Consider the following 21,484-nt stretch of genomic DNA (forward strand, 5'->3'; position numbering starts at 1 on the left):
GGTGATGGCACAGAGGGATGGTGCTGTTATCTGGGGAGGTCTGGTGATGGCACAGAGGGATGGTATTGTTATCTGGGGAGGTCTGGTGATGGCACAGAGGGATGGTGCTGTTATCTGGGGAGGTCTGGTGATGGCACAGAGGGATGGTGCTGTTATCTGGGGAGGTCTGGTGATGGTACAGAGGGATGGTGCTGTTATCTGGGGAGGTCTGGTGATAGCACAGAGGGATGGTGCTGTTATCTGGGGAGGTCTGGTGATGGCACAGAGGGATGGTGCTGTTATCTGGGGAGGTCTGGTGATAGCACAGAGGGATGGTGCTGTTATCTGGGGAGGTCTGGTGATAGCACAGAGGGATGGTATTGTTATCTGGGGAGGTCTGGTGATGGCACAGAGGGATGGTGCTGTTATCTGGGGAGGTCTGGTGATGGTACAGAGGGATGGTGCTGTTATCTGGGGAGGTCTGGTGAGGGCACAGAGGGATGGTGCTGTTATCTGGGGAGGTCTGGTGATGTCACAGAGGGATGGTGCTGTTATCTGCGGAGGTCTGGTGATGTCACAGAGGGATGGTGCTGTTATCTGCGGAGGTCTGGTGATGGCACAGAGGGATGGTGCTGTTATCTGGGGAGGTCTGGTGATGTCACAGAGGGATGGTGCTGTTATCTGGGGAGGTCTGGTGATGGCACAGAGGGATGGTGCTGTTATCTGGGGAGGTCTGGTGAGGGCACAGAGGGATGGTGCTGTTATCTGGGGAGGTCTGGTGATGGCACAGAGGGATGGTGCTGTTATCTGGGGAGGTCTGGTGATGGCACAGAGGGATGGTGCTGTTATCTGGGGAGGTCTGGTGATGGCACAGAGGGATGGTATTGTTATCTGGGGAGGTCTGGTGATGGCACAGAGGGATGGTGCTGTTATCTGGGGAGGTCTGGTGAGGGCACAGAGGGATGGTCCTGTTATCTGGGGAGGTCTGGTGATAGCACAGAGGGATGGTGCTGTTATCTGGGGAGGTCTGGTGATGGCACAGAGGGATATGCTGTTCTCTGGGGAGGTCTGGTGATGGCACAGAGGGATATGCTGTTCTCTGGGGAGGTCTGGTGATGGCACAGAGGGATATGCTGTTATCTGGGGAGGTCTGGTGATGGCACAGAGGGATATGCTGTTATCTGGGGAGGTCTGGTGATGGCACAGATGGATATGCTGTTATCTGGGGAGGTCTGGTGATGGCACAGAGTTAATCTGACATCATATTGTGGCGCCTCCTAACGATGACGCTTCTCACCTCTCTTCTCCTTGAAGCCCAACAACTCTGTTTAATTTTCCAGACTACAGCGGCCACCAGGAGCAGGGAGAGGAAACAACTGCAAAAGAAAATCAAGTCAGTGCAATGTTCATGTGCCACCACAAGGTGGCAGCAAAACACTGAAAACAAACTTTCTACAGTCAACCAGTGAGAGTGAGCTTTACTGTAAAGTTTTGTTGCACTTTTAACCCATTAAGGCCGCTGATAAAAAAAAATGTTGTGCATCCTTTTTTCCTCTCCTTTCAAGAGCCATCATTTTATATTTTTTTGTTTACAAAGCCAAACGTGGTTTTTTTTTTCCCATTGAATTCTTTGGGCAAGACACACCAATGCTGTAATAACATCAAACACATAGGGAGTCCTACCTGAAAAACGTGACAAAGAACTGTACCAAGTCCATAAAGTTACTGTGCTGAGAGAAGGCGATCTGCAAGACAAGACGCACAGAGTCAGAGGGATCATGAGGATTTTTTATTTTTTTTTTACACAATTTTCTTTTTATAATTATTAGTTTTTACACGTATTAGAAGAAGTGTTGCGTCAATTTTTTTCTGCATAGAAATCACAACAAAATGGACACTTGCTGTAAAAACCACATCAAAAACTTCATCAAAACAACATATATAAAAAAAACAAAAAAAAAACAGGTTTGAGGTTTGTTTGTTTTTAGGCAAAAAGATAAATCTCACAAAAAAATCTGTCTGAGCATACAGAGAAAAATCCGCTGTAATAAAATCCTCTAGTGTTTTGTTCAGGATTTTTTTTTGGCTGCGCTGTTTCCCCCCAGCACATTCTGTAGGTGGGATCTGTGCAGACCAATCTACACTGCCTGAGAATCGGTAAGATATAATATATATATATATATATATATATATATATATATATATATATATATATATATATATATATATATATATATATATATATATATAATAAAAGCAATGAAAACACAGGATCAGAAATGATCTGTGCGGCTCGTAAGGAATCATAAAAATAATACTAAAAAAATTCAAAATAAAAAAAAAAAGGCTGGAACAATGATAAGAGCAGTACACAGCAACAAACGCTAGAATAATAACAATAGTAAGTATAATAGTAATAATAAAAATAATAGAAATAACAGTAATAGCAATAATAAAAAATAGTAATAAAAATAGAAATAACAGTAATACAAATAATAACAATTAGTAATAAAAATAATAGTAATAATTAGTAATAATAATTAGCAATAATAATAACATTGATAATTATAATAGTAATAAAAATAAAATTTAAAAATTGATAATTACTAATAATAATAATAGAATAAAAACATTAACTATAAGAAGTGAAAATAAAAATCTGTGAAACAAATCTGTGGTTCCCCCCCAAGCACCGTTGTCCCATTAGAAGCGTCTATATTGTCCGGCCTCACACATCGGACAGTGAGGACAGCCGCGGTCGGTCCACCTGTGTGAAATATAGCAGCGATGTCCGGAATATATATATGTACACCCCCGTATACAGCACATACGTGATCGCAGCACGACCCATGGACCCTAACGACTTAGGTTCACAGAACGAGCCTCCCGAAATCAGGCGAGAAGTGGAACGTTTTTCCTCCTACTTTATTCCCGCTGATCTCCCTAAGTATAATGCTGTTTGATTTGTTAAAATCCGCCATTCTGTGCCAGAGATATGAGCGTTTATAGTTACTGCCGATTTTATGGCCTTTATTAAAGGGGAGTGGCTCACAGGGTAATTATGCAGAGCGACAAAGACACGCCCCAGAGGATCTTGTGAGCCACGCCCCAGAGGATCCTGTGAGCCACGCCCCAGAGGATCCTGTGAGCCACGCCCACTCAGTAAAAATTACAGAAAGATTAAAAATATATACGGAATAATCAGGGGAACAGCGGGAATACAATACGACTAAAATCTACCCTCTTTTGATGTGATGACAGGTCCGAATTAAAAACCCGTCAAGTAATCTCCAACAGCGTAAGTAAATGAGGACCGGCCTCAGCCGGGGACTACACAGAGATTTTGCAGAAAACAGACTCTTATATCAACAGGCAGAAAAAAATTATCTGAATAAACCAAGTGATTAACAAGGGAAAGAAAGTAATAAAGAAAGAAAATGAAAAACCAAAAGTATCAACAAGTCCACGCGTCCGACACAAATATTCAGGATCTGTAACAGGAGATGAATAATACTGAATACAACTAGACAAAAAAAGGCAAAATATAAAATAAGAACCACTTCCTGGCCCCTATAATTCTACTTTAGTCGTGAGGCTTTGCTGTCCGAACTGAATAACTACAGACATCGTTCCCATAACTAAGGCCCTGGTCACACTTGTTTCCATACGGCAGCACAGCAGGCAGCGTGGCCCCCGCGCGCTCAGTCTGGGCGCAGAGACGGGCAGCGTGGCCCCCGCGCGCTCAGTCTGGGAGCACAGCAGGCAGCGTGGCCCCCGCGCGCTCAGTCTGGGAGCACAGCAGGCAGCGTGGCCCCCGCGCGCTCAGTCTGGCCTCACACCCACGTCCTGGTGGAACGGCTGTGCCCCAGAAACAAGTGAACGGTATGAGATGTGGAGGTCCAGGAGAAGGCTGAGCAGACATTTCCCAGCTGACCTGCCGGACAGAGCTGGCATCGCCTCGGCTCCTATCGGGGGTCGGCACGTCCATGGTAGGATCGCAGCTCTGACAGTGTGCGCACGGAGGCGATGACCCGGGAATGTGAGGATGAGGAGGCTGGCACTGCCCTGTCGTCAGGCACAGAGCGCTAATTACATGATTCATGACTGCGCTCACAGCAATCACATCCTCATTCCAGGTAACGTGCGACCAACGGAGTCATCTGCCAGCAAGGGAGAAATGGTGCCGAGGACGGTGCCACGAAGAGCCGCTAACAGTGGTCCGCACACACAGCCCTCTCCTCCCTGCGGGTATACAGGTGATACTAACAATGATCCGCACACACAGCCCTCTCCTCCTGTACTCCCTGCGGGTATACAGGTGATACTAACAGTGATCCGCACACACAGCCCTCTCCTCCCTGCGGGTATACAGGTGATACTAACAGTGATCCGCACACACAGCCCTCTCCTCCTGTACTCCCTGCGGGTATACAGGTGATACTAACAGTGATCCGCACACACAGCCCTCTCCTCCCTGCGGGTATACAGGTGATACTAACAATGATCCGCACACACAGCCCTCTCCTCCCTGCAGGTACACAGGTGATACTAACAGTGATCCGCACACACAGCCCTCTCCTCCCTGCGGGTATACAGGTGATACTAACAGTGGTCCGCACACACAGCCCTCTCCTCCCTGCGGGTATACAGGTGATACTAACAGTGATCCGCACACACAGCCCTCTCCTCCCTGCAGGTATACAGGTGATACTAACAGTGATCCGCACACACAGCCCTCTCCTCCTGTACTCCCTGCGGGTATACAGGTGATACTAACAGTGATACGCACACACAGCCCTCTCCTCCCTGCGGGTATACAGGTGATACTAACAATGATCCGCACACACAGCCCTCTCCTCCCTGCAGGTACACAGGTGATACTAACAGTGATCCGCACACACAGCCCTCTCCTCCCTGCGGGTATACAGGTGATACTAACAGTGGTCCGCACACACAGCCCTCTCCTCCCTGCGGGTATACAGGTGATACTAACAATGATCCGCACACACAGCCCTCTCCTCCTGTACTCCCTGCGGGTATACAGGTGATACTAACAGTGATCCGCACACACAGCCCTCTCCTCCTGTACTCCCTGCGGGTATACAGATGATACTAACAGTGATCCGCACACACTGCCCTCTCCTCCCTGCGGGTATACAGGTGATACTAACAATGATCCGCACACACAGCCCTCTCCTCCTGTACTCCCTGCGGGTATACAGGTGATACTAACAGTGATCCGCACACACAGCCCTCTCCTCCTGTACTGCCTGCAGATATACAGGTGATACTAAGTGATCAGCACACACAGCCCTCTCCTCCCTGCGGGTATACAGGTGATGCTACCAGTGATCCGCACACACAGCCCTCTCCTCCTGTACTCCCTGCGGGTATACAGGTGATACTAACAGTGATCCGCACACACAGCCCTCTCCTCCTGTACTCCCTGCGGGTATACAGGTGATACTAACAGTGATCCGCACACACAGCCCTCTCCTCCCTGCAGGTACACAGGTGATACTAACAGTGATCCGCACACAGCCCTCTCCTCCCTGCGGGTATACAGGTGATACTAACAGTGATCCGCACACACAGCCCTCTCCTCCTGTACTCCCTGCGGGTATACAGGTGATACTAACAGTGATCCGCACACACAGCCCTCTCCTCCTGTACTCCCTGCGGGTATACAGGTGATACTAACAGTGATCCGCACACAGCCCTCTCCTCCCTGCGGGTATACAGGTGATACTAACAGTGATCCGCACACACAGCCCTCTCCTCCTGTACTCCCTGCAGGTATACAGGTGATACTAACAGTGATCCGCACACACAGCCCTCTCCTCCTGTACTCCCTGCAGGTATACAGGTGATACTAACAGTGATCCGCACACACAGCCCTCTCCTCCTGTACTCCCTGCGGGTATACAGGTGATACTAACAGTGATCCGCACACACAGCCCTCTCCTCCTGTACTCCCTGCAGTTATACAGATGATACTAACAGTGGTCCGCACACACAGCCCTCTCCTCCTGTACTCCCTGCAGGCATACAGATGATACTAACAGTGATACGCACACACAGCCCTCTCCTCCTGTCCTTCCTGCAGGTATACAGGTGATACTAACAGTGATCCGCACACACGGCCCTCTCCTCCTGTACTCCCTGCGGGTATATAGGTGATACTAACAGTGATCCGCACACACAGCCCTCTCCTCCTGTACTCCCTGCAGGTATACAGGTGATACTAACAGTGATCCGCACACACAGCCCTCTCCTCCTGTACTCCCTGCGGGTATACAGGTGATACTAACAGTGATCCGCACACACGGCCCTCTCCTCCTGTACTCCCTGCGGGTATATAGGTGATACTAACAGTGATCCGCACACACAGTCCTCTCCTCCTGTACTCCCTGCAGGTATACAGATGACACTAAGTGATCCGCACACACAGCCCTCCCCTCCTGTACTCCCTGCAGGTATACAGATGATACTAACAGTGATCCGCACACATAGCCCTCTCCTCCCTGCAGGTATACAGGTGATACTAACAGTGATCCGCACACACAGCCCTCTCCTCCCTGCAGGTATACAGGTGATACTAACAGTGATCCGCACACACAGCCCTCTCCTCCCTGCAGGTATACAGGTGATACTAACAGTGATCCGCACACACAGCCCTCTCCTCCTGTACTCCCTGCAGGTATACAGGTGATACTAACAGTGATCCGCACACACAGCCCTCTCCTCCTGTACTCCCTGCAGGTATACAGATGACACTAACAGTGATCCGCACACACAGCCCTCTCCTCCTGTACTCCCTGCAGGTATACAGATGATACTAACAGTGATCCGCACACATAGCCCTCTCCTCCCTGCAGGTATACAGGTGATACTAACAGTGATCCGCACTCACAGCCCTCTCCTCCTGTACTCCCTGCAGGTATACAGATGACACTAACAGTGATCCGCACACACAGCCCTCTCCTCCCTGCAGGTATACAGGTGATACTAACAGTGATCCGCACACACAGTCCTCTCCTCCTGTACTCCCTGCAGGTATACAGATGACACTAACAGTGATCCGCACACACAGCCCTCTCCTCCTGTACTCCCTGCAGGTATACAGATGATACTAACAGTGATCCGCACACATAGCCCTCTCCTCCCTGCAGGTATACAGGTGATACTAACAGTGATCCGCACACACAGCCCTCTCCTCCCTGCAGGTATACAGGTGATACTAACAGTGATCCGCACACACAGCCCTCTCCTCCCTGCAGGTATACAGGTGATACTAACAGTGATCCGCACACACAGCCCTCTCCTCCTCTCCTCCCTGCGGGTATACAGGTGATACTAACAGTGATCCGCACACACAGCCCTCTCCTCCTGTACTCCCTGCAGGTATACAGATGATACTAACAGTGATACGCACACACAGCCCTCTCCTCCTGTACTCCCTGCAGGTATACAGGTGATACTAACAGTGATCCGCACACAGCCCTCTCCTCCTGTACTCCCTGCAGGTATACAGATGATACTAACAGTGATACGCACACAAAGCCCTCTCCTCCTGTACTCCCTGTGGGTATACAGGTGATACTAACAGTGACCCGCACACACAGCCCTCTCCTCCTGTACTCCCTGCAGGTATACAGATACTAACAGTGATCCGCACACACAGCCCTCTCCTCCCTGCAGGTACACAGGTGATACTAACAGTGATCCGCACACACTGCCCTCTCCTCCTGTACTCCCTGCAGGTATACAGGTGATACTAACAGTGATCAGCACACACAACCCTCTCCTCCTGTACTCCCTGCAGGTATACAGGTGATACTAACAGTGATCCGCACACACAGCCCTCTCCTCCTGTCCTCCCTGCAGGTATACAGGTGATACTAACAGTGATCCGCACACACTGCCCTCTCCTCCTGTACTCCCTGCAGGTATACAGATGATACTAACAGTGATCCGCACACACAGCCCTCTCCTCCTGTACTCCCTGCAGGTATACAGGTGATACTAACAGTGATCCGCACACACAGTCCTCTCCTCCTGTCCTCCCTGCAGGTATACAGGTGATACTAACAGTGATCCGCACACACTGCCCTCTCCTCCTGTACTCCCTGCAGGTATACAGATGATACTAACAGTGATCCGCACACACAGCCCTCTCCTCCTGTACTCCCTGCAGGTATACAGGTGATACTAACAGTGATCCGCACACACAGTCCTCTCCTCCTGTCCTCCCTGCAGGTATACAGGTGATACTAACAGTGATACGCACACACAGCCCTCTCCTCCTGTACTCCCTGCAGGTATACAGGTGATACTAACAGTGATCCGCACACACAGTCCTCTCCTCCTGTCCTCCCTGCAGGTATACAGGTGATACTAACAGTGATCCGCACACACAGTCCTCTCCTCCTGTCCTCCCTGCAGGTATACAGGTGATACTAACAGTGATCCGCACTCACAGCCCTCTCCTCCTGTCCTCCCTGCAGGTATACAGGTGATACTAACAGTGATCCGCACACACAGTCCTCTCCTCCTGTACTCCCTGCAGGTATACAGGTGATACTAACAGTGATACGCACACACAGCCCTCTCCTCCTGTACTCCCTGCAGGTATACAGGTGATACTAACAGTGATCCGCACACACAGTCCTCTCCTCCTGTCCTCCCTGCAGGTATACAGGTGATACTAACAATGATCCGCACACACAGCCCTCTCCTCCTGTCCTCCCTGCAGGTATACAGGTGATACTAACAGTGATCCGCACACACAGTCCTCTCCTCCTGTCCTCCCTGCAGGTATACAGGTGATACTAACAGTGATCCGCACTCACAGCCCTCTCCTCCTGTACTCCCTGCAGGTATACAGGTGATACTAACAGTGATCCGCACACACAGTCCTCTCCTCCTGTACTCCCTGCAGGTATACAGGTGATACTAACAGTGATCCGCACACACAGTCCTCTCCTCCTGTACTCCCTGCAGGTATACAGGTGATACTAACAGTGATACGCACACACAGCCCTCTCCTCCTGTACTCCCTGCAGGTATACAGGTGATACTAACAGTGATACGCACACACAGCCCTCTCCTCCTGTACTCCCTGCGGGTATACAGGTGATACTAACAGTGATCCGCACACACAGCCCTCTCCTAATGTCCTCCCTGCAGGTATACAGGTGATACTAACAGTGATCCGCACACACATCCCTCTCCTCCTGTACTCCCTGCGGGTATACAGGTGATACTAACAGTGATCCGCACACACAGCCCTCTCCTCCTGTACTCCCTGCAGGTATACAGGTGATACTAACAGTGATCCGCACACACAGCCCTCTCCTCCCTGCAGGTATACAGGTGATACTAACAGTGACCCGCACACACAGCCCTCTCCTCCTGTACTCCCTGCAGGTATACAGATACTAACAGTGATCCGCACACACAGCCCTCTCCTCCCTGCAGGTACACAGGTGATACTAACAGTGATCCGCACACACAGCCCTCTCCTCCCTGCAGGTATACAGATGATACTAACAGTGATCCGCACACACAGCCCTCTCCTCCTGTACTCCCTGTGGGTATACAGGTGATACTAACAGTGATCCGCACACACAGCCCTCTCCTCCTGTACTCCCTGTGGGTATACAGGTGATACTAACAGTGATCCGCACACACAGCCCTCTCCTCCCTGCAGGTATACAGGTGATACTAACAGTGACCCGCACACACAGCCCTCTCCTCCTGTACTCCCTGCAGGTATACAGATACTAACAGTGATCCGCACACACAGCCCTCTCCTCCCTGCAGGTACACAGGTGATACTAACAGTGATCCGCACACACAGCCCTCTCCTCCTGTACTCCCTGCAGGTATACAGGTGATACTAACAGTGATCCGCACTCACAGCCCTCTCCTCCTGTACTCCCTGCAGGTATACAGGTGATACTAACAGTGATCCGCACACAGCCCTCTCCTCCTGTACTCCCTGCAGGTATACAGGTGATACTAACAGTGATCCGCACACACAGCCCTCTCCTCCCTGCAGGTACACAGGTGATACTAACAGTGATCCGCACACACAGCCCTCTCCTCCTGTACTCCCTGCAGGTATACAGGTGATACTAACAGTGATCCGCACACAGCCCTCTCCTCCTGTACTCCCTGCAGGTATACAGGTGATACTAACAGTGATCCGCACACAGCCCTCTCCTCCTGTACTCCCTGCAGGTATACAGGTGATACTAACAGTGATCCGCACACACAGCCCTCTCCTCCCTGCAGGTATACAGATGATACTAACAATGATCCGCACACACTGCCCTCTCCTCCCTGCAGTTATACAGGTGATACTAACAGTGATCCGCACACACAGCCCTCTCCTCCTGTACTCCCTGCAGGTATACAGGTGATACTAACAGTGATCCGCACACACAGCCCTCTCCTCCTGTCCTCCCTGCAGGTATACAGGTGATACTAACAGTGATCCGCACACACAGCCCTCTCCTCCTGTACTCCCTGCGGGTATACAGGTGATACTAACAGTGATCCGCACACACAGCCCTCTCCTCCTGTACTCCCTGCAGGTATACAGGTGATACTAACAGTGATCCGCACACACAGCCCTCTCCTCCTGTCCTCCCTGCAGTTATACAGGTGATACTAACAGTGATCCGCACACACAGCCCTCTCCTCCCTGCAGGTATACAGATGATACTAACAGTGATCCGCACACACAGCCCTCTCCTCCCTGCAGGTATACAGATGATACTAACAGTGATCCGCACACACAGCCCTCTCCTCCTCTCCTCCCTGCGGGTATACAGGTGATACTAACAGTGATCCGCACACACAGCCCTCTCCTCCTGTACTCCCTGCAGGTATACAGATGATACTAACAGTGATACGCACACACAGCCCTCTCCTCCTGTACTCCCTGCAGGTATACAGGTGATACTAACAGTGATCCGCACACAGCCCTCTCCTCCTGTACTCCCTGCAGGTATACAGATGATACTAACAGTGATACGCACACAAAGCCCTCTCCTCCTGTACTCCCTGCAGGTATACAGATGATACTAACAGTGATACGCACACAAAGCCCTCTCCTCCTGTACTCCCTGCAGGTATACAGGTGATACTAACAGTGATCCGCACACAGCCCTCTCCTCCTGTACTCCCTGCAGGTATACAGGTGATACTAACAGTGATCCGCACACACAGCCCTCTCCTCCCTGCAGGTATACAGATGATACTAACAGTGATCCGCACACACTGCCCTCTCCTCCCTGCGAGTATACAGATGTCACTGCTATATTGGCCATATTAGTGTTCACCAGGACTCCGCTTTCTAGTGGAAAAAAGAGAAGAATGGGAACCACAGCTGATGTCTGGCCGGGGACCAGGCCCAGGACCGGACGGGGGAGTGAGGACGGTGTTGCTAGGTGATCCCTAATCTCTGTACCAGGAATGGTTCGGCCATGACCACAAAGACCCTTTTATGCGTCTCCGTGACGACGTTGCGGGGTCGGCATGGTATGCTAATTTGAGGCCTCATTTTTTGCTTTGTGATAGTGTGGTGAATCTGTGAATAATGCAATTATATGAAAAGAAGGGGAGGAAATAGAAATGCAAAATTCCCAGTGCTCCCAGTATGAAGTCGTCAGACACCCACAGTGCAGGCGGCCCGTCCTACGTGTCGGATGTGCGGCTGCCTTCCTGCAGGGACGGCTTCATCACTGGCTGTATTTATATGCAGTGATGACACCTACCACACCTCCGACAACAGGTAGAGCAAGTATCCGACACTAATCACGCCGGCCGGGCCGGATATACTGGACCCGACACCCTGAGAACCCAACAAAGCACAAAGATAGGCAAAAGACTTTGTACTTCATTTCTTCAGGGTTCTTACAGTGAGCTAGGGAGAAAAAGAACAAAACAAAAACGGTGCTCGCACCGGACGCATGCACCATTCTGGGGAGCGGTCAGATTACCAGGTTATGGACATGTTTGTGCGTCCAAGGATTCCAATCAGCGGATATTCTTGTATTGCATCAGGTGCACAACAGATTTTGTCTTGATCTTTTTGTCCCTGCTTCACGTTAATGAACAACTTGAGCGCTTCCATCACAGCATGCTGGGCTCGTGTTCCCGAGATCACGGCCGAGATCACAGCCGTGCGCAGTGTCATCATCTGAACACATCAGAAACGGAGAATAAACAGATGCAGCAGAGCCGGGGTTGTCAAGGCAGAGCTGTAGTAGTCAGCACCCCAGGGACAGCAGAGGTGTAGTAGTCAGCACCCCAGGGACAGCAGAGGTGTAGTAGTCAGCACCCCAGGGACAGCAGAGGTGTAGTAGTCAGCACCCCAGGGACAGCAGTGGTGTAGTAGTCAGCACACCAAGGACAGCAGAGGTGTACTAGTCAGCACAACAGGGACAGCAGAGGTGTAGTAGTCAGCACCCCAGGGAGAGCACAGGTGTAATAGTCAGCACACCAGGGACAGCAGAGGTGTAGTAGTCAGCACCTCAGCTCAGGGACAGAAGAGATGTAGTAGTCAGCACCTCAGGGACAGCAGAGGTGTAGTAGTCAGCACCCCAGGGACAGCAGAGGTGTAGTAGTCAGCACCCCAGGGACAGCAGAGGTGTAGTAGTCAGCACCCCAGGGACAGCAGAGGTGTAGTAGTCAGCACCCCAGGGACAGCAGAGGTGTAGTAGTCAGCACCCCAGGGACAGCAGAGGTGTAGTAGTCAGCACCCCAGGGACAGCAGTGGTGTAGTAGTCAGCACACCAAGGACAGCAAAGGTGTAGTAGTCAGCACACCAGGAAGAGCACAGGTGTAATAGTCAGAACACCAGGGACAGCAGAGGTGTAGCAGTCAGCACCTCAGCTCAGGGACACCAGAGGTGTAGTAGTCAGCACCTCAGGGACAGCAGAGGCGTAGTAGTCAGCACCCCAGGGACAGCAGTGGTGTAGTAGTCAGCACACCAGGGACAGCAGAGGTGTAGAAGTCAGCACACCAGGGAGAGCAGAGGTGTAATAGTCAGCACACCAGGGACAGCAGAGGTGTAGTAGTCAGCACCTCAGCTCAGGGACAGCAGAGGTGTAGTAGTCAGCACCTCAGGGACAGCAGAGGTGTAGTAGTCAGCATCTCAGGGACAGCAGAGGTGTAGTAGTCAGCACCTCAGGGACAGCAGAGGTGTAGTAGTCAGCACCTCAGCTCAGGGACAGCAGAGGTGTAGTAGTCAGCACCTCAGGGACAGCAGAGGTGTAGTAGTCAGCACCTCAGGGACAGCAGAGGTGTAGTAGTCAGCACCTCAGGGAAAGCAGAGGTGTAGTAGTCAGCACCCCAGGGACAGGAGAGGTGTAGTAGTCAGCACCCCAGGGACAGCAGAGGTGTAGTAGTCAGCACCTCAGGAACAGCAGAGGTGTAGTAGTCGGAACCTCAGGGACAGCAGAGGTGTAGTAGTCAGCACCCCAGGGACAGGACAGGTTGTAGTAGACAGCACAGGTCGTAGTAGTCAGCACCCTAGGGACAGCAGAGGTGTAGTAGTCAGCACCTCAGGGACAGCAGAGGTGTAGTAGTCAGCACCCCAGAAACAGCAGGGGTGTAGTAGTCAGCACCTCAGGGACAGCAGAAGTGTAGTAGTTAGCACCCCAGGGAGAGCAGAGGTGTAGAAGTCAGCACCCCAGGGACAGCAGAGGTGTAGTAGTCAGCACCCCAGAAACAGCAGAGGTGTAGTAGTCAGCACCTCAGGGACAGCAGAAGTGTAGTAGTTAGCACCCCAGGGAGAGCAGAGGTGTAGAAGTCAGCACCCCAGGGACAGCAGAGGTGTAGTAGTCAGCACCCCAGGGACAGCAGAGGTGTAGTAGTCAGCACCTCAGGGACAGCAGAAGTGTAGTAGTCAGCACCCCAGAGAGAGCAGAGGTGTAGAAGTCAGCACCCCAGGGACAGCAGAGGTGTAGCACTCAGCACCTCAGGGACAGCAGAGCTGTAGTAGTCAGCACCCCAGGGACAGCAGAGGTGTAGCAGTCAGCACCCCAGGGAGAGCAGAGGTGTAGTAGTCAGCACCCCAGGGACAGCAGAGGTGTAGTAGTCAGCAATCCAGGGACAGCAGAGGTGTAGCAGTCAGCACCTCAGGGACAGCAGGGTTGTAGCAGTCAGCACCTCAGGGACAGCAGAGGTGTAGCAGTCAGCACCTCAGGGACAGCAGAGGAGTAGCAGTCAGCACCTCAGGGACAGCAGAGGTGTAGTAGTCAGCACTCCAGAGACAGCAAAGGTGTAGTAGTCAGCACCTCAGGGACAGCAGAAGTGTAGTAGTCAGCACCCCAGGGAGAGCAGAAGTGTAGTAGTCAGCACCCCAGGGAGAGCAGAAGTGTAGTAGTCAGCACCCCAGGGAGAGCAGAAGTGTAGTAGTCAGCACCCCAGGGAGAGCAGAGGTGTAGCAGTCAGCACCTCAGGGACAGCAGGGTTGTAGCAGTCAGCACCTCAGGGACAGCAGAGGTGTAGCAGTCAGCACCTCAGGGACAGCAGAGGTGTAGCAGTCAGCACCTCAGGGACAGCAGAGGTGTAGTAGTCAGCACTCCAGAGACAGCAAAGGTGTAGTAGTCAGCACCCCAGGGACAGCAGAGGTGTAGTAGTCAGCACCTCAGGGACAGCAGAAGTGTAGTAGTCAGCACCCCAGGGAGAGCAGAAGTGTAGTAGTCAGCACCCCAGGGAGAGCAGAAGTGTAGTAGTCAGCACCCCAGGGAGAGCAGAGGTGTAGCAGTCAGCACCTCAGGGACAGCAGAGGTGTAGCAGTCAGCACCTCAGGGACAGCAGAGGTGTAGCTGTCAGCACCTCAGGGACAGCAGAGGTGTAGCAGTCAGCACCTCAGGGACAGCAGAGGTGTAGCAGTCAGCACACCAGGGACATCAGAAATGTAGTAGTCAGCACCCCAGGGACTGCAGAGGTGTAGTAGTCAGCACACCAGGGACAGCAGAGGTGTAGTAGTCAGCACCCCAGGGACAGCAGAGGTGTAGTAGTCAGCACCCCAGGGATAGCAGAGCTGTAGTAGTCAGCACCTCAGGGACAGCAGAGTTGTAGTAGTCGGAACCCCAGGGACAGCAGAGGTGTAGTAGTCAGCACCTCAGGGACAGCAGAGGCGTAGTAGTCAGCACCCCAGGGACAGCAGTGGTGTAGTAGTCAGCACACCAGGGACAGCAGAGGTGTAGTAGTCAGCACACCAGGGAGAGCAGAGGTGTAATAGTCAGCACACCAGGGACAGCAGAGGTGTAGTAGTCAGCACCTCAGCTCAGGGACAGCAGAGGTGTAGTAGTCAGCACCTCAGGGACAGCAGAGGTGTAGTAGTCAGCATCTCAGGGACAGCAGAGGTGTAGTAGTCAGCACCTCAGGGACAGCAGAGGTGTAGTAGTCAGCACCTCAGGGACAGCAGAGGTGTAGTAGTCAGCACCTCAGGGACAGCAGAGGTGTAGTAGTCAGCACCTCAGGGACAGCAGAGGTGTAGTAGTCAGCACCCCAGGGACAGCAGAGGTGTAGTAGTCAGCACCTCAGGGACAGCAGAGGTGTAGTAGTCAGCACCCCAGGGACAGGAGAGGTGTAGTAGTCAGCACCCCAGGGACAGCAGAGGTGTAGTAGTCAGCACCTCAGGAACAGCAGAGGTGTAGTAGTCGGAACCTCAGGGACAGGACAGGTTGTAGTAGACAGCACAGGTCGTAGTAGTCAGCACCCTAGGGACAGCAGAGGTGTAGTAGTCAGCACCTCAGGGACAGCAGAGGTGTAGTAGTCAGCACCTCAGGGACAGCAGAGGTGTAGTAGTCAGCACCCCAGAAACAGCAGGGGTGTAGTAGTCAGCACCTCAGGGACAGCAGAAGTGTAGTAGTTAGCACCCCAGGGAGAGCAGAGGTGTAGAAGTCAGCACCCCAGGGAGAGCAGAGGTGTAGTAGTCAGCACCCCAGAAACAGCAGAGGTGTAGTAGTCAGCACCTCAGGGACAGCAGAAGTGTAGTAGTTAGCACCCCAGGGAGAGCAGAGGTGTAGAAGTCAGCACCCCAGGGACAGCAGAGGTGTAGTAGTCAGCACCCCAGGGACAGCGAGGTGTAGTAGTCAGCACCTCAGGGACAGCAGAAGTGTAGTAGTCAGCACCCCAGAGAGAGCAGAGGTGTAGAAGTCAGCACCCCAGGGACAGCAGAGGTGTAGCAGTCAGCACCCCAGGGACAGCAGAGGTGTAGCAGTCAGCACCTCAGGGACAGCAGAGCTGTAGTAGTCAGCACCCCAGGGACAGCAGAGGTGTAGCAGTCAGCACCCCAGGGAGAGCAGAGGTGTATTAGTCAGCACCCCAGGGACAGCAGAGGTGTAGCAGTCAGCAATCCAGGGACAGCAGAGGTGTAGCAGTCAGCACCTCAGGGACAGCAGGGTTGTAGCAGTCAGCACCTCAGGGACAGCAGAGGTGTAGCAGTCAGCACCTCAGGGACAGCAGAGGTATAGTAGTCAGCACCCCAGGGAGAGCAGACGTGTAGTAGTCAGCATCCCAGGGACAGCAGAGATATAGTAGTCAGCAGCCCAGGGACAGCAGAGGTGTAATAGTCAGCACCCCAGGGACAGCAGAGGTGTAGTAGTCAGCACCCCAGGGACAGCACAGGTTGTAGTAGTCAGCACCTCAGGGACAGCAGAAGTGTAGTAGTCAGCACCCCAGGGACAGCAGAGGTGTAGCAGTCAGCACCTCAGGGACAGCAGAGGTGTAGCAGTCAGCACCTCAGGGACAGCAGAGGTGTAGCAGTCAGCACCTCAGGGACAGCAGAGGTGTAGCAGTCAGCACCCCAGGGACAGCAGAGGTGTAGTAGTCAGCACCCCAGGGACTGCAGAGGTATAGTAGTCTGCACCCCAGGGAGAGCAGACGTGTAGTAGTCAGCATCCCAGGGACAGCAGAGGTATAGTAGTCAGCAGCCCAGGGACAGCAGAGGTGTAATAGTCAGCACCCCAGGGACAGCAGAGGTGTAGTAGTCAGCACCCCAGGGACAGCAGAGGTGTAGTAGTCAGCACCCCAGGGACAGCAGAGGTGTAGTAGTCAGCACCTCAGGAACAGCAGAGGTGTAGTAGTCGGAACCTCAGGGACAGCAGAGGTGTAGTAGTCAGAACCCCAGGGCCAGCACAGGGTGTAGTAGTCAGCACCCCAGGGACAGCAGAGGTGTAGTAGTCAGCACCTCAGGGACAGCAGAAGTGTAGTAGTCAGCACCCCAGGGAGAGCAGAAGTGTAGTAGTCAGCACCCCAGGGAGAGCAGAAGTGTAGCAGTCAGCACCTCAGGGACAGCAGAGGTGTAGCAGTCAGCACCTCAGGGACAGCAGAGGTGTAGCAGTCAGCACCTCAGGGACAGCAGAGGTGTAGCAGTCAGCACCTCAGGGACAGCAGAGGTGTAGCAGTCAGCACCCCAGGGACATCAGAAATGTAGTAGTCAGCACCCCAGGGACTGCAGAGGTGTAGTAGTCAGCACACCAGGGACAGCAGAGGTGTAGTAGTCAGCACACCAGGGACAGCAGAGGTGTAGTAGTCAGCACCCCAGGGACAGCAGTGGTGTAGTAGTCAGCACACCAAGGACAGCAGAGCTGTAGTAGTCAGCACCCCAGGGATAGCAGAGCTGTAGTAGTCAGCACCCCAGGGATAGCAGAGCTGTAGTAGTCAGCACCTCAGGGACAGCAGAGTTGTAGTAGTCAGAACCCCAGGGACAGCAGAGGTGTAGTAGTCAGCACCTCAGGGACAGAAGAGGTGTAGTAGTCAGCACCACAGGGACAGCAGAGGTATAGTAGTCAGCACCCCAGGGAGAACAGAGATATAGTAGTCAGCAGCCCAGGGACAGCAGAGGTGTAATAGTCAGCACCCCAGGGACAGCAGAGGTGTAGTAGTCAGCACCCCAGGGACAGCAGAGGTGTAGTAGTCAGCACCCCAGGGACAGCAGAGGTGTAGTAGTCAGCACCCCAGGGACAGCAGAGGTGTAGTAGTCAGCACCTCAGGAACAACAGAGGTGTAGTAGTCGGAACCTCAGGGACAGCAGAGGTGTAGTAGTCAGAACCCCAGGGACAGCACAGGTTGTAGTAGTCAGCACCCTAGGGACAGCACAGGTCGTAGTAGTCAGCACCCTAGGGACAGCAGAGTTGTAGTAGTCAGCACCCCAGGGACTGCAGAGCTGTAGTAGTCAGCACCCCAGGGATAGCAGAGCTGTAGTAGTCAGCACCCCAGAGACTGCAGAGGTGTAGTAGTCAGCACCCCAGGGACAGCAGAGCTGTAGTATTCAGCACCTCAGGGACAGCAGAGTTGTAGTAGTCAGAACCCCAGGGACAGCAGAGGTGTAGTAGTCAGCACCTCAGGGACAGCAGAGGTGTAGTAGTCAGCACCACAGGGACAGCAGAGGTATAGTAGTCAGCACCCCAGGGAGAGCAGACGTGTAGTAGTCAGCATCCCAGGGACAGCAGAGATATAGTAGTCAGCAGCCCAGGGACAGCAGAGGTGTAATAGTCAGCACCCCAGGGACAGCAGAGGTGTAGTAGTCAGCACCCCAGGGACAGCACAGGTTGTAGTAGTCAGCACCTCAGGGACAGCAGAAGTGTAGTAGTCAGCACCCCAGGGACAGCAGAGGTGTAGCAGTCTGCACCCCAGGGAGAGCAGACGTGTAGTAGTCAGCATCCCAGGGACAGCAGAGGTATAGTAGTCAGCAGCCCAGGGACAGCAGAGGTGTAATAGTCAGCACCCCAGGGACAGCAGAGGTGTAGTAGTCAGCACCCCAGGGACAGCAGAGGTGTAGTAGTCAGCACCCCAGGGACAGCAGAGGTGTAGTAGTCAGCACCTCAGGAACAGCAGAGGTGTAGTAGTCGGAACCTCAGGGACAGCAGAGGTGTAGTAGTCAGAACCCCAGGGCCAGCACAGGGTGTAGTAGTCAGCACCCCAGGGACAGCAGAGGTGTAGTAGTCAGCACCCCAGGGAGAGCAGAAGTGTAGTAGTCAGCACCCCAGGGAGAGCAGAAGTGTAGTAGTCAGCACCCCAGGGAGAGCAGAAGTGTAGTAGTCAGCACCCCAGGGAGAGCAGACGTGTAGCAGTCAGCACCTCAGGGACAGCAGAGGTGTAGCAGTCAGCACCTCAGGGACAGCAGAGGTGTAGCAGTCAGCACCTAAGGGACAGCAGAGGTGTAGCAGTCAGCACCCCAGGGACATCTGAAATGTAGTAGTCAGCACCCCAGGGACTGCAGAGGTGTAGTAGTCAGCACACCAGGGACAGCAGAGGTGTAGTAGTCAGCACCCCAGGGACAGCAGAGGTGTAGTAGTCAGCACCCCAGGGACAGCAGTGGTGTAGTAGTCAGCACACCAAGGACAGCAGAGCTGTAGTAGTCAGCACCCCAGGGATAGCAGAGCTGTAGTAGTCAGCACCCCAGGGATAGCAGAGCTGTATTAGTCAGCACCCCAGAGACTGCAGAGGTGTAGTAGTCAGCACCCCAGGGACAGCAAAGCTGTAGTAGTCAGCACCTCAGGGACAGCAGAGTTGTAGTAGTCAGAACCCCAGGGACAGCAGAGGTGTAGTAGTCAGCACCTCAGGGACAGAAGAGGTGTAGTAGTCAGCACCACAGGGACAGCAGAGGTATAGTAGTCAGCACCCCAGGGAGAGCAGACGTGTAGTAGTCAGCATCCCAGGGACAGCAGAGATATAGTAGTCAGCAGCCCAGGGACAGCAGAGGTGTAATAGTCAGCACCCCAGGGACAGCAGAGGTGTAGTAGTCAGCACCCCAGGGACAGCAGAGGTGTAGTAGTCAGCACCCCAGGGACAGCAGAGGTGTAGTAGTCAGCACCCCAGGGACAGCAGAGGTGTAGTAGTCAGCACCTCAGGAACAGCAGAGGTGTAGTAGTCGGAACCTCAGGGACAGCAGAGGTGTAGTAGTCAGAACCCCAGGGACAGCACAGGTTGTAGTAGTCAGCACCCTAGGGACAGCACAGGTCGTAGTAGTCAGCACCCTAGGGACAGCAGAGTTGTAGTAGTCAGCACCCCAGGGACTGCAGAGCTGTAGTAGTCAGCACCCCAGGGATAGCAGAGCTGTAGTAGTCAGCACCCCAGAGACTGCAGAGGTGTAGTAGTCAGCACCCCAGGGACAACAGAGCTGTAGTAGTCAGCACCTCAGGGACAGCAGAGGTGTAGCAGTCAGCACCCCAGGGAGAGCAGAGGTGTAGCAGTCAGCACCCCAGGGACAGCAGAGGTGTAGTAGTCAGCACCCCAGGGACAGCAGAGGTGTAGCAGTCAGCACCTCAGGAACAGCAGAGGTGTAGCGGTCAGCACCTCAGGGACAGCAGAGGTGTAGCAGTCAGCACCTCAGGGACAGCAGAGCTGTAGTAGTCAGCACCCCAGGGACATCAGAAATGTAGTAGTCAGCACCCCAGGGACAGCAGAGGTGTAGTAGTCAGCACACCAGGGACAGCAGAGGTGTAGTAGTCAGCACCCCAGGGACTGCAGAGGTGTAGTCAGAACCCCAGGGACAGCAGAGGTGTAGTAGTCAGCACCTCAGGGACAGCAGAGGTATAGTAGTCAGCACCCCTGAGACAGCAGAGGTGTAGTAGTCAGCATCCCAGGGACAGCAGAAGTATAGTAGTCAGCAGCCCAGGGACAGCAGAGCTGTAGTAGTCAGCACCTCAGGGACAGCAGAGTTGTAGTAGTCAGCACCCCAGGGACTGCAGAGCTGTAGTAGTCAGCACCCCAGGGACAGCAGAGCTGTAGTAGTCAGCACCCCAGGGATAGCAGAGCTGTAGTAGTCAGCACCCCAGAGACTGGAGAGGTGTAGTAGTCAGCACCCCAGGGACAGCAGAGCTGTAGTAGTCAGCACCTCAGGGACAGCAGAGTTGTAGTAGTCAGCACCCCGGGGACAGCAGAGCTGTAATAGTCAGCACTCCGGGGACAGCAGAGCTGTAGTAGTCAGCACCCTGGGGGCAGCAGAGCTGTAGTTGTCAGAGCTCCTGACAACTATAAACTACACCGCCAAACTGTGCACTGTAATATACACCACCATAGGTGTCCATGTACCGATTCACATACCAACAGCACCTATATTTTATACAGCAATTTACATCTATAATACCAAGTCACTGCAGCGAACACTAAGAAAAGAAAAATAATAAAATAATGGCGTACGAGTTGCCCCTTTCCTGTGTGTTCAGGGCTCAAAACATGTCTACACTTCCAGCTGTGATCTAATATGTTGCAGCAGGGGCCTATCAGTATACACAGTGGCCACGGCATTGCAGAAGCACAGCAGCCCCTCCAAATGTTCCCTGTGCAGGGGAGCATCTGCGAGGTACTTTTCTGACTGGCCCTTACCCTTTAAAACCTCTAACAAAACTTAAACAAAGAGAAAAACTGTTTAAAACCAGATCAGGACTCCTCTAATGCGAACATTTCTAACCCGAAAATTTTCTAAATCACATCCAATTTTCACTTATTGGACCCGAAATGTAATAAATTA

General features: G+C 52.8%; 1 protein-coding gene across 1 annotated transcript in view; it reads right to left on the reverse strand.

Annotated features, from left to right (window-relative positions):
- The window catches only part of ATRN (attractin), a 146,817-nt gene that overhangs the window by 28,433 nt on the left and 96,900 nt on the right, over positions 1-21,484 (reverse strand). The window contains exons 25-26 of the mRNA XM_077280306.1: positions 1,663-1,724; positions 1,277-1,355 (exon numbers count right to left, since the gene is read on the reverse strand). Of these exons, the coding sequence (XP_077136421.1) occupies positions 1,277-1,355; positions 1,663-1,724 (141 nt within the window). The remainder of the gene's footprint in view (positions 1-1,276; positions 1,356-1,662; positions 1,725-21,484) is intronic.

The sequence above is a fragment of the Ranitomeya variabilis genome, chromosome 1 (assembly GCF_051348905.1).
Source record: "Ranitomeya variabilis isolate aRanVar5 chromosome 1, aRanVar5.hap1, whole genome shotgun sequence".
Taxonomy (NCBI): Eukaryota; Metazoa; Chordata; class Amphibia; order Anura; family Dendrobatidae; genus Ranitomeya; species Ranitomeya variabilis.